Source organism: Oncorhynchus gorbuscha, unplaced genomic scaffold, assembly GCF_021184085.1.
Source record: "Oncorhynchus gorbuscha isolate QuinsamMale2020 ecotype Even-year unplaced genomic scaffold, OgorEven_v1.0 Un_scaffold_835, whole genome shotgun sequence".
Lineage (NCBI taxonomy): Eukaryota > Metazoa > Chordata > Actinopteri > Salmoniformes > Salmonidae > Oncorhynchus > Oncorhynchus gorbuscha.
The window spans coordinates 107,029-120,612 of NW_025745831.1; the positions used below are offsets into that span (position 1 = coordinate 107,029).

At 43.5% G+C, this 13,584-nt stretch overlaps 1 protein-coding gene across 1 annotated transcript in view; it reads left to right on the forward strand.

The window, feature by feature from the left end:
* LOC124020489 (reelin-like) overlaps window positions 1-13,584 on the forward strand; it is a 266,814-nt gene that overhangs the window by 97,077 nt on the left and 156,153 nt on the right. Inside the window, exon 4 of the mRNA XM_046335735.1 lies at window positions 2,099-2,169. Coding sequence (XP_046191691.1) covers window positions 2,099-2,169 — 71 coding nt within the window. The remainder of the gene's footprint in view (window positions 1-2,098; window positions 2,170-13,584) is intronic.

Consider the following 13,584-nt stretch of genomic DNA (forward strand, 5'->3'; position numbering starts at 1 on the left):
CGAAAGAATTCGGCCCCCTTGAACTTTGCGACCTTTTGCCACATTTCAGGCTTCAAACATAAAGATATAAAACTGTATTTTTTTGTGAAGAATCAACAACAAGTGGAACACAATCATGAAGTGGAACAACATTTATTGGATATTTCAAACTTTTTTAACAAATCAAAAACTGAAAAATTCAGCCCCCTTAAGTTAATACTTTGTAGCGCCACCTTTTGCTGCGATTACAGCTGTGAGTCGCTTGGGGTATGTCTCTATCAGTTTTGCACATCGAGAGACTGAAATGTTTTCCCATTCCTCCTTGCAAAACAGCTCGAGCTCAGTGAGGTTGGATGGAGAGCATTTTTGAACAGCAGTTTTCAGTTCTTTCCACAGATTCTCGATTGGATTCAGGTCTGGACTTTGACTTGGCCATTCTAACACCTGGATATGTTTATTTTTGAACCATTCCATTGTAGATTTTGCTTTATGTTTTGGATCATTGTCTTGTTGGAAGACAAATCTCCGTCCCAGTCTCAGGTCTTTTTTGACTCCATCAGGTTTTCTTCCAGAATGGTCCTGTATTTGGCTCCATCCATCTTCCCATCAATTTTAACCATCTTCCCTGTCCCTGCTGAATAAAAGCAGGCCCAAACCATGATGCTGCCACCACCATGTTTGACAGTGGGGATGGTGTGTTCAGGGTGATGAGCTGTGTTGCTTTTACGGCAAACATAACGTTTTGCATTGTTGCCAAAATGTTCAATTTTGGTTTCATCTGACCAGAGCACCTTCTTCCACATGTTTGGTGTGTCTCCCAGGTGGGTTGTGGCACACTTTAAACAACACGTTTTATGGATATCTTTAAGAAATGGCTTTCTTCTTGCCACTCTTCCATAAAGGCCAGATTTGTGCAATATACGACTGATTGCTGTCCTATGGACAGAGTCTCCCACCTCAGCTGTAGATCTCTGCAGTTCATCCAGAGTGATCATGGGCCTCTTGGCTGCATCTCTGATCAGTCTTCTCCTTGTATGAGCTGAAAGTTTAGAGGGACGGCCAGGTCTTGGTAGATTTGCAGTGGTCTGATACTCCTTCCATTTCAATATTATCGCTTGCACAGTGCTCCTTGGGATGTTTAAAGCTTGGGAAATCTTTTTGTATCCAAATCCGGCTTTAAACCTCTTCACAACAGTATCTCGGACCTGCCTGGTGTGTTCCTTGTTCTTCATGATGCTCTCTGCGCTTTTAACGGACCTCTGAGACTATCACAGTGCAGGTGCATTTATACGGAGACTTGATTACACACAGGTGGATTGTATTTATCATCATTAGTCATTTAGGTCAACATTGGATCATTCAGAGATCCTCACTGAACTTCTGGGAGAGAGTTTTCTGCACTGAAATTAAAGGGGCTGAATAATTTTGCATGCCCAATTTTTCAGTTTTTGATTTGTTAAAAAAGTTTGAAATATCCAATAAATGTTGTTCACTCCATGATTGTGTCCCACTTGTTGTTGATTCTTCACAAAAAAATACAGTTTTATATGTTTATGTTTGAAGCCTGAAATGTGGCAAAAGGTCGCAAAGTTCAAGGGGGCCGAATACTTTCGCAAGGCACTATACGTCCAGGCTATTCATGGATTCAAGACAAGATTGTTTTTCTTGATTTCAGATTCTCAGTTTGTTTGTGTCAAAGTAGCCTGTCATTTTGATAATTTGTGAGTTATAAAAAAATATTATGTTTAAGTCTCCAGTTATCTAAAATAGAATTTGGTGGTCACCCACTGGTCACCCACCTTTTGTTCCGGCACTTCCCAGTTCACAAAGCACTGGGGGACACTAAAACATTTTGCCTGTGAGGTAGGGGAGTGCCCCCAATCAAATCTTGCTGAGGGGCCCCAAAAGGCTAAAGGCGGCACTTCAACACATACAGACAGACATACACCATTTAAAAAAATTATACTGGTTAATTAAGGCATCTAGTTAAAGTTCATCTTTATATTGATAGTCTCATCTTTACCCTCGGCACACTTTGACTTAATGCTCTTTCTGCATCTCCCTCTGTCTCTCTGCCTCTATCACCGTCCCTCTCTCTATCCCCGTCCCTCTCTCTCAGGGCCACTGCTACACATCGAGGACAGATCATCTTCAAAGACGCTCTTGCCCAGCAGCTGTGTGAGCAGGGAGGTGAGCAGCAGAGAACACACAAACACAAACCACAAATCAAATCAAATTTGTATTTGTCACATACACATGGTTAGCAGATGTTAGTGCGAGTGTAGCGAAATGCTTGTGCTTCTAGTTCCGACAATGCAGTAATAACCAACAAGTAATCTAGCTAACAATTCCAAAACTATTACCTTATAGACACAAGTGTAAGGGGATAAAGAATATGTACATAAAGATATATGAATGAGTGATGGTACAGAGGCATAGGCAAGATAGGCAAGATGCAGTAGATGGTATTGAGTGCAGTATATACATATGAGATGAGTATGTAAACAAAGTGGCATGTATTACATAAGGATGCAGTAGATGATATAGAGTACAGTATATACGTATACATATGAGATGAATAATGTAGGGTATGTAAACATTATATTAGGTAGCATTGTTTAAAGTGGCTAGTGATATATTTTACATCATTTCCCATCAATTCCCATTATTAAAGTGGCTGGAGTTGAGTCAGTGTGTTGGCAGCAGCCACTCAATGTCAGTGGTGGCTGTTTAACAGTCTGATGGCCTTGAGATAGAAGCTGTTTTTCAGTCTCTCGGTCCCAGCTTTGATGCACCTGTACTGACCTCGCCTTCTGGATGATAGCGGGGTGAACAGGCAGTGGCTCGGGTGGTTGTTGTCCTTGATGATCTTTATGGCCTTCCTGTGACATTGGGTGCTGTAGGTGTCCTGGAGGGCAGGTAGTTTGCCCCTGGTGATGCGTTGTGCAGACCTCACTACCGTCTGGAGAGCCTTACGGTTGTGGGCGGAGCAGTTGCCGTACCAGGCGGTGATACAGCCCGACAGGATGCTCTCGATTGTGCATCTGTAGAAGTTTGTGAGTGCTTTTGGTGATAAGCCAAATTTCTTCAGCCTCCTGAGGTTGAAGAGGCGCTGCTGCGCCTTCTTCACGATGCTGTCTGTGTGGGTGGACCAATTCAGTTTGTCTGTGATGTGTACGCCGAGGAACTTAAATCTTACTACCCTCTCCACTACTGTTCCATCGATGTGATAGGGGGGTGTTCCCTCTGCTGTTTCCTGAAGTCCACAATCATCTCCTTAGTTTTGTTGACCTGAGTGTGAGGTTATTGTCCTGACACCACCCTCCGAGGGCCCTCACCTCCTCCCTGTAGGCCGTCTCGTCGTTGTTGGTAATCAAGCCTACCACTGTTGTGTCGTCCGCAAACTTGATGATTGAGTTGGAGGCGTGCGTGGCCACGCAGTCGTGGGTGAACAGGGAGTACAGGAGAGGGCTCAGAACGCACCCTTGTGGGGCCCCATTGTTGAGGATCAGCAGGGTGGAGATGTTGTTGCGTACCCCCACCACCTGGGGGCGGCCCGTCAGGAAGTCCAGCACCCAGTTGCACAGGGCGGGGTCGAGATCCAGGGTCTCGAGCTTGATGAAGAACTTGGAGGGCACTATGGTGTTAAATGCCGAGCTGTAGTCGATGAACAGCATTCTCACATAGGTATTCCTCAGATGGGTTAGGGCAGTGTGCAGTGGGGGTGAGATTGCAGCGTCTGTAGACCTATTTGGGCGGTAAGAAAATTGGAGTGGGTCTAGGGTGTCAGGTAGGGTGGAGGTGATATGGTCCTTGACTAGTCTCTCAAAGCACTTCATGATGACGGAAGTGAGTGCTACGGGGCGGTAGTCGTTTAGCTCAGTTACCTTAGCTTTCTTGGGAACAGGAACAATGGTGGCCCTCTTGAAGCATGTGGGAACAACAGACTGGGATAGGGATTGATTGAATATGTCCGTAAACACACCAGCCAGCTGGTCTGCGCATGCTCTGAGGGCGCGGCTGGGGATTCCGTCTGGGCCTGCAGCCTTGCGAGGGTTGACACGTTTAAATGTTTTCCTCACGTCGTCTGCAGTGAAGGAGAGTCCGCATGTTTTAGTTGCGGGCAGTGTCAGTGGCACTGTATTGTCCTCAAAGCGGTCAAAAAAGTTATTTAGTCTGCCTGGGAGCAAGACATCCTGGTTCGTGACGGTGCTGGTTTTCTTTTTGTAATCCGTGATTGACTGTAGACCCTGCCACATATCTCATGTGTCTGAACCGTTGAATTGAGATTCTACTTTGTCTCTATACTGACGCTTAGCTTGTTTGATTGCCTTGCGGAGGGAATAGTTACACTGTTTGTATTCGGTCATGTTTCCAGTCACCTTGCCCTGATTAAAAGCAGTGGTTCGTGGTTTCAGTTTCACGCGAATGCTGCCATCAATCCACGGTTTCTGGTTTGGGAATGTTTTAATCGTTGCTATGGGAACGACATCTTCAACGCACGTTCTAATGAACTCGCACACCGAATCAGCGTATTCGTCAATGTTGTTGTCTGACGCAATACGAAACATATCCCAGTCCACGTGATGGAAGCAGTCTTGGAGTGTGGAATCAGATTGGTCGGACCAGCGTTGAACAGACCTCAGCGCGGGAGCTTCTTGTTTTAGTTTCTGTCTGTAGTCAGGGATCAACAAAATGGAGTCGTGGTCAGCTTTTCCAAAAGGAGGGCGGGGCAGGGCCTTATATGCGTCGCGGAAGTTGGAATAGCAATGATCCAAGGTTTTTCCAGCCCTGGTTGCGCAATCAATATGCTGATAAAATTTAGGGAGTCTTGTTTTCAGATTAGCCTTGTTAAAATCCCCAGCTACAATGAATGCAGCCTCCGGATATATGGATTCCTGTTTGCAAAGAGTCAAATAAAGTTCGTTCAGAGCCTTCGATGTGTCTGCTTGGGGGGGAATATATACGGCTGTGATTATAATCGAAGAGAATTCCTTTGGTAGAAGCCTTGCTTTCATATTAGCCTTGTTAAAATCCCCAGCTACAATAAATGCAGCCTCAGGATATGTGGTTTCCAGTTTACATAGAGTCCAATAAGGTTATTTCAGGGCCGTCGAGGTGTCTGCTTGAGGGGGAGGGGGGGGATACACGTCTGTGATTATAATTGAAGAGAATTATCTTGGTAGATAATGCGGTCTACATTTGATTGTGAGGAATTCTAAATCAGGTGAACAGAAGGACTTGAGTTCCTGTATGTTGTTGTGGCCACACCACATCACGTTAACCATAGAGCATACGCCCCCGCCCCTCTTTTTACCAGAAAGATGTTTGTTTCTGTTGGCGCGATGCGTGGAGAAACCAGCTGGCTGCACCGTCTCTGATAGCGTCTCTCCAGTGAGCCATGTTTCCGTGACGCAAAGAACGTTAGTCTCTGATGTCCCTCTGGAATGCTACCCTTGTGTTACGTTTCCCAGTTTATGTGTTGTAGTTTGTGTATTTGCATGTGTTTATTTCAGGAATGGCTTCCTGAAATCCCTCAAGCAGCTGATTGGTCGACTCCATGGCTAATTGCAGAGCTGACCCCGTCCCCTCGTCAAGACACAGCTGTCTCCAATTACCCATTCATTCTGAAGCTATATAAATGCCAGTGTTCTGTTCAGGAGGGAGTTTTTTTTGCTGGGAAGTCATTGCAGAGATTTTGCTAGAGAGATTTTGCTAGAGAGATTTTGCTAGAGAGATTTTGCTAGAGAGTTTTGTGAGTTTGTTGCTCAGATAGAGCTTATTTGATGTCCTTTGTTTCTTAGTTTGTTTGTGAAATTGTTTAATATTCTATTTCATTTCTTCCCAGGGGGGAAGGGGAAGGCACCTAGGGAGTGCTTAGGCAAGAGGCCCGCGGGCATACATATACCCGTAGCATATTCGCTGTCTAGGCACACTAGGTAAGACCACCCCCTGTATTTTGGTTAGGGCACCAGGTGGTGCTAAATTAGGTAACTAGTGGGTAGGCAGGTAAGATAGGAGAGGGGGGGGCTTTGAGATTTACTTTCTTTGCTTTGGTTCTGTCCAGCCCCTTTTCCCCATATTACCGTGTAAAGGAATAAAGTCCTTGTAAACGGTACCACATTCTGCCTGTTGTCATTCTTACTTGCACCTACAGTCCATACCTTTTTCACTTCACGGAGAGTTTAGTTGTAGCAGGGTGTTGCGTTCCCTCTTCATAGAGGAGTGCGTGACACCTTGCTCGGATTTCATCAACCTTGTTGTCAAGAGACTGGACATTGGCGAGGAGAATGCTAGGGAGTGGTGCACGATGTGCCCGTCTGACCAGAAGACAGCTTAGTTTTCCCCTTTTTCAAAGTCGTTTTTTTGGGGTCGCCGGCTGGGATCCATTCCGTTGTCCTGGGTGAAAGGCAGAACACAGGATCCGCTTCGCGAAAGTCATATTCTTGGTCGTACTGATGGTGAGTTGACGCTGCTCTTATGTTAAGTAGTTCTTCTCGACTGTATGTAATGAAACCTAAGATGACCTGGAGTACCAATGTAAGAAATAACACGTAAAAAAAAAACTGCATAGTTTCCTAGGAACGCGAAGCGAGGCGGCCTTCTCTGTCGGCGCCGGAAGTACAACACAGAAAGATGAACGATGATGTTTCAGCACTACAGATAGACTTTTGGGTGTGCTATATTGCCAGCTTCATTTCAGTTTATAGTAAACTCATATTTCTCTGAGCTGTACTGTTTATTGCTAGTACTCCACAGCCAGTTTCCCTGTGACAGTAATAAATGTACATCGACAGTGCTTTCCCATCATGCACGCTGAGTAGTGGTAATTACTTGTTTAGGAGGAAGCAGACTTCCTTATTCAAGCACCCCTCCAGATCACTTCAGAAACACTACCCGAGAGAGGTTTACAATCAGAGGAAAATTAAGTGGGGTTTTCTTGAAGTAGGCTAACTCTGTTTTCACTCTCAAGTTTGGCCCTTAATAGCACTAGGCTATTAGTTTTAGGCCAGTAAAAGTGAAGTACTAGTGGTGCCATTGAGACAGTTCACAGCATATGGATACACTGTCTATAGTAAAGAGTGTACGAGATAGATAGAGAGAGAGAGAGAGATCCCTCTCCTTGCCCTAGGACCCTCTCAACATCAACTATACTCTCAGAGTGCCTAGTAGGCAGGCAGGCAGGCAGGCAGGCAGGCAGACAGAGACAGACAGACAGACAGACAGACAGACAGACAGACAGACAGACAGACAGACAGACAGACAGACAGACAGACAGACAGACAGACAGACAGACAGACAGACAGACAGACAGACAGACAGACAGACAGACAGACAGACAGACAGACAGACAGACAGACAGACAGACAGACAGACAGAGGTGCCTGACTTTGTCTGACGGTGGGGGTGCAAAATCTTGGGAGGGTGGAGGGATCTGGGGGACCATCCCCAGATGGCATTTATTAGTTTTTAGCATTAAAAAAAACAACTAAAAATATCCTGCGATTTTTATGAAGAATCAATTTTTATGAACAGAACACAACACATTTTCTCAGATTTTGCTACAATTAATTAGATTGAAAAATGTGATCACAATAACGTACAAAAGTGAGCCTTGATTTATCTTATATTCATTTTCTTTCGCAATATGGAAGTTTTTTTCTGGTAAGTCATTGAACAAAACTGTCAAATTGAAAATGCAATCTGGAATTTTTGCATTTAAATTTGGTCATTGATTATGTTCACATAAAAATAATATAGTATTATAATTAACAAAATAGGTTATTTTGGCAGATATAAATAGTACCAGTCAAAAGTTTGTACACACCTACTCATTCAAGGGTTTTCTTTATTTGTACTATTTTCTACATTGTATAATAAAAGTGAAGACAACAAAACTATGAAAGAACATATATGGAATCATGTAGTAACCAAAAAAGTGTTAAACAAAGAGAGAAATATTTTATACTTGAGATTCTTCAAAGTAGCCTGCCTTTGACTTGATGATTGCTTTGCACACTTGGCATTCTCTCAAACAGCTTCATGGTGTAGTCACCTGGAAGGAATTTAAATTAACAGGTGTGCCTTTCTATTTGTGGAATTCCTTTCCTTCTTAATAAGTTTGAGCCAATCAGTGTTGTGACAAGGTAGGAGTGGTATACAGAAGAAAGCCTTATTAGGTTAAAAACCAAGTCCATATTATGGCAAGAACAGCTCAAAGTATCAAAGAAAAATGACAGTCCATCATTTTAAGACATGAAGGTAAGTGGAAAATTTCAAGAACTTTGAAAGTTTCTTCAATTGCAGATGCAAAAACCATCAAGCGCTATGATGAAACTGGCTCTCATGAGGACCACCATAAGAAAGGAAAACCCAGAGTTACCTCTAATGCAAAAGATAAATTAATTAGATCTAACTGCACCTCAGATTGCAGCCCAAATATATGCTTGACATCAACTGTTCAGAGGACACTGTGTAAATCAGGCCTTCATGATCGAATGGCTGCAAGAAGCCACTACTAAAACACACCAATAAGAAGAAGAGACTTGCTTGGGCCAAGAAACACAAGCAATGGACATTAGACCGGTGGAAATCTGTCCTTTGTTCTGATGAGTCCAAATTTGAGATTTTTTGTTCCAACCGCCATGTCTTTGTGAGATGCAGGTAGTAGGTAAACAGATGATCTCTGAATGTGTGGTTCCCACCGTGAAGCATGGAGGAGGAGGTGTGATGGCGTGGGGATGCTTTGCTGGTGACACTGTCAGTGATTTATTTAGAATTCAATGCACACTTAACCAGCATGGCTAACGCAGCATTCTGCAGTGATACGCCATCCCGTCTGGTTTGCGTTCAGTGGGACTTTCATTTGTTTTTCAATAGGACAATGACCCAACACACCTCCAGGCTGTTTTGAGCAAGAAGGAGAGTGATGGAGTGCTGCATCAGATGACCTGGCCCCCACAATCACCCGACCTCAATCCAATTGAGATTATTTGGGATGAGATGGGCCACAGCATGAAGGAAAAGCAGCCAACAAGTGTTCAACATATGTTGGAACTCCTTCAAGACTGTTGGAAAAGCATTCCAGGTGAAGCTGGTTGAGAGAATGCCAAGATTGTGCAAAGTGCTTACATTGAAGAATCTAAAATATATTTAGATTTGTTTAACACTTTTTTGGTTACTTCATGATTACATATGTGTTATGTCATAGTTTTAATGTCTTCACTATTATTCAATAATATAGAAAATAGTAAAAATAAAGAAAAACCCTTGAATGAGTAGTGTCTCTAAACTTTTGACTGGTACTGTATTTGACAACAAATCGTGAAGAAACAGAAAAATCATGAAAGTATGAGGAACAGCAAAAGTGTAGTCTCAACAAGCATATTCATTGACCGAAAATATGGTAGAAATGGCTTATTTGGTCGATTTTACTTACCAAGGCAAGCAGAGCTGTTTTATCAAGATACAAATATCCTGTAATTGTTCATTTGGCTCAAAGGTGCATAGAAACACAGCTTGGCTACATTGTAAACTCTTGATGTTGTCATTTACTTTAATAACTATTTAATTGGCAAAGTAGGGAAACTTAGGAATTAAATGTCAGCATCAACTGTGAGCCATCATTTTCATGCATAAAATAACTAATAATGAAAGAAAAGCATTTGTCATTTTTAATTCTCTTAAGTTAGTGTGGATGACGTTTAAAAATATATATTATTCTCCATCAACAATAAGAAATCACCTGGTATTGACAAGTATGCTAAGGGACTATATTGCCACTCCTTTGTGTCATATTTTCTATCTGAGTCTGCAGAAAAAAAGCCGACCAATCAGCCGACCAATCAGCTTGCTGCTGACTTTTACCAAACTTTTTGAAAACATTGTGTTTCACCACATACAATGCTATTTCTATGTAAACAAATTAACAGTAGACTTATAGAGAAGGGCACTCAACATGTACTGCACTGACACAAATGACAGATGATTGGTTGAAAGACATTGATAATAAGAAGATTGTGGCAACGTACCAGAATTTTATATTTTTTACCATAACCTGTTGTTGAAAAAAAACGTATATGTTATGGCTTTTCAACCTGTGCCATTTCATGATTTCAGAGCAATCTATCTAATTAAACACAGACGGGGGATGGCGCCAACAGAGATGGTTGCCTCGCTTTGCGTTCTTAACAAACTATGCAGTATTTTTTTTTTATGTATTATTTCTTATACGGTTACCCCAGGAAATCTTAAGTCTTATTACATACAGCTGGGAAGAACTATTGGATATAAGAGAAACGTCAACATAACAACATTACGACCAGGAATATGACTTTCCCGAAGCGGATCTTTTGTTTGGACCACCGCCCAGGACAATGGATCAGATCCCAGTAGGCGACCCAAAACAACGGCGCCGCAGAAGGGGCAGATGGAGCGGTCTTCTGGTCAGGCTCCGTAGACTGGCACAACGCTCACCGCTCCCGAGTATACTACTCGCCAATGTCTAATCTCTTGACAACAAGGTAGATGAAATTCGATCAAGGGTTGCCTTCCAGAGAGACATCAGAGATTGTAATATTCTCTGTTTCACGGAAACAGGGCTCACTCGGGATACGTTATCAGAGTCGGTACAGCCACCCGGTTTCTTCACGCATCGAGCCGAGAGAAACAAACATCTCTCTGGTAAAAAGGAGGAAGGGGGTGTATGCCTTATGATTAACGAGTCGTGGTGTGATCATAACAACATACAGAAACTCAAGTAATTTTGTTCACCTGACCTAGATTTCCTTACAATCAAATGCCGACCGCATTATCTACCAAGATAATTCTCTTCAATTATAATCACAGACGTGTATCCCCCCCTCCCCCTCAAGCAGACACCTCGACGGCCCTGAAATAACCTTATTGGACTCTATGTAAACTGGAAACCACATATCCTGAGGCTGCATTTATTGTAGCTGGGGATTTTAACAAGGCTAATATGAAAGCAAGGCTCCCTAAATTTTATCAGCATATCAAAAGCACGACCCGGGCTGGAAAATTCTGGATCATAGCTACTCTAACTTCCGCGACGCACACAAAGCCTCCTGACCACGACTTAATTTTGTTGCTCCCAGCCTATAGACAGAAACTAAAACAGGAAACGCCTGTGCTCAGGTCTGCTTAACACTGGTCTGACCAATCTGATTCCACACTTCAAGATTGCTTTGACTGGGATATGTTCCGGATATTCTCAGACAACAACATTGATGTATACGCTGATTCGGTGAGCGAGTGCATCGGTGATGTTGTACCCAAGGTGCCTATTAAAACCTTCCCCAACCAGAAACCGTGGATTGATGGCAGCATTCGAGCAAAACTGAAAGTGCGAACCATTGCTTTTAATCATGGCAAGGCGACCCAAAACATGACCGAATACAAACAGTGTAGCTATTCCCTCCACAAGGCAATCAAACAAGCTAAGCATCAGTATAGAGACCAAGTAGAGTCACAATTCAACGGCTCAGACACAAGGTGTATATGGAAGGGTCTAAAGTCAATTACAGATTACAAAAAGAAAACCACCCCCGTCATGGACACTGCCATCTTGCTCCCAGACAAACTAAACAACTTCTTTGCATGCTTTGAGGACATGGCCCACTACCAAAACCTGTGGGCTCTCCTTCACCTCAGCCAACGTGAGTAAAACATTTAAACGTGTTAACCCTCGCAAGGCTGCCAGCCCAAACGGCATCCCTAGCCGCGTCCTCAGAGCATGTGCAGACCAGCTGGCTGGTGTGTTTATGGACATATTCAATCACTCCCTATCCACGTCTGCTGTTCCCACATGCTTCAAGAGGGCCACATTTTTCCTGTTCCCAAGAAAGCTAAGATATAACGGAGATGAACAAGTAGCACTCACTTGCTTCATCACAAAGTGCTTTGAGAGACTAGTCAAGGATCATATCACCTCCACCCTACCTGACACCCTAGACCTACTCCAATTTGCTTACTGCCCCAATAGGTCCACAAACGACCGAACCGCAATCACACTGCACACTGCCCTAACCCACCTGGACAAGAGGAATACCTATGTTTGAATGCTGTTCATCGATTAGAGCTCAGCATTTAGCACCATGGTACCCTCCAAACTCGTCATTAAGCTCGAGACCCTGAGTCTCAACCCCGCCCTGTGCAACTGGGTCCTGGACTTTCTGACGGGCCGCCCCCCAGGTGGTGAGGGTAGCAAACAACATCTCCACCCCGCTGATCCTCAACACTGGGGCCCCACAAGGGTGCGTTCTCAGCCCTCTCCTGTACTCCCTGTTCACCCATGACTGCGTGGCCATGCACGACTCCAACTCAATCATCAAGTTTGCAGACGACACCACAGTGGTGGCTTGATTGCCAACAATGACGAGATGGCCTACAGCGAAGAGGTGAGGGCCCTCGGAGTGTGGTGTCAGGAAAATAACCTGACACTCAATGTCAACAAAACAAAGGAGATGACTGTGGACTTCAGTAAACAGCAGAGGGAGCACCCCCCTTTCCACATCAATGGAACAGTAGTTGAGAAGGTAGAAAGTTAAGTTCCTCGGCGTACACATCACGGACAAACTGAAATGAAGAAATGTGGCTTTTCACCAAAAACACTCACAAACTTTTACAGACGCACAATCGAGAGCGTCCTGTCTTGCTGAATCACCGCCTGGTACGGCAACTGCTCCGCCTACGACCGTAAGGCTCTCCAGAGGGTAGTGTGTTCTGTACAAAGCATCACCGGGGGCAAACTACCTGCCCTCCAGGACACCTATACCGCCCGATGTCACAGGAAGTCCAAAAATATCATCAAGGAGAACAACCACCCGAGCCACTGCCAGTTCACCCTGCTATCATCCAGAAGGTGAGGTCAGTACAGTTGCATCAAAGTTGGGAACAAAAGGCTGAAAACAGCTTCTATCAAAGCCATCAGACTGTTAAACAGCCATCACTAACATTGAGTGGCTGCTGCCAACATACTGACTCAAATCTTTAGCCACTTTAACAATAAAAAATGGAAGGTTATAAATGTATCACTAGTCACTTTAAACAATGCCACTTTATATAATGTTTACATACCCTACATTACTCATCTCATATGTACTGTATATACTGTCCTCTATACAATCTACTGCATCTTGCCTATGCCGTTCTGCCATCGCTCATCCATATATTTATTGTGTACATATTCTTATTCATTCCTTTACACTTGTGTGTGTATAAGAGTTTTTGTGAAATTGTTAGATTACTTGTTAGATATTACTGCATGGTCAGAACTCGAAGCACAAGCATTTCTCTACACTCGCCTTAACATCTGCTAATCATGTGTATGTGACCAATAAAATTTGATTTGATTTAATAGAATCTTTGCTAATGTTAAACATGTTTAGTGTCGTCTACCGCAGGGAAGATCCCTTGGCCCTCTACTCGTTTCCATTTTTACTAATGGCATTCAACATAGCCTGTGTGTCTATGTATGCTTATGGTTCAACCCTATATCCCTCAACAACTACAGCTATTGAAACAAAGAGTTGCATTCAATTTTAGAATGTGTGGCACCTTATTTACTAGTCCTAAACACCTGTA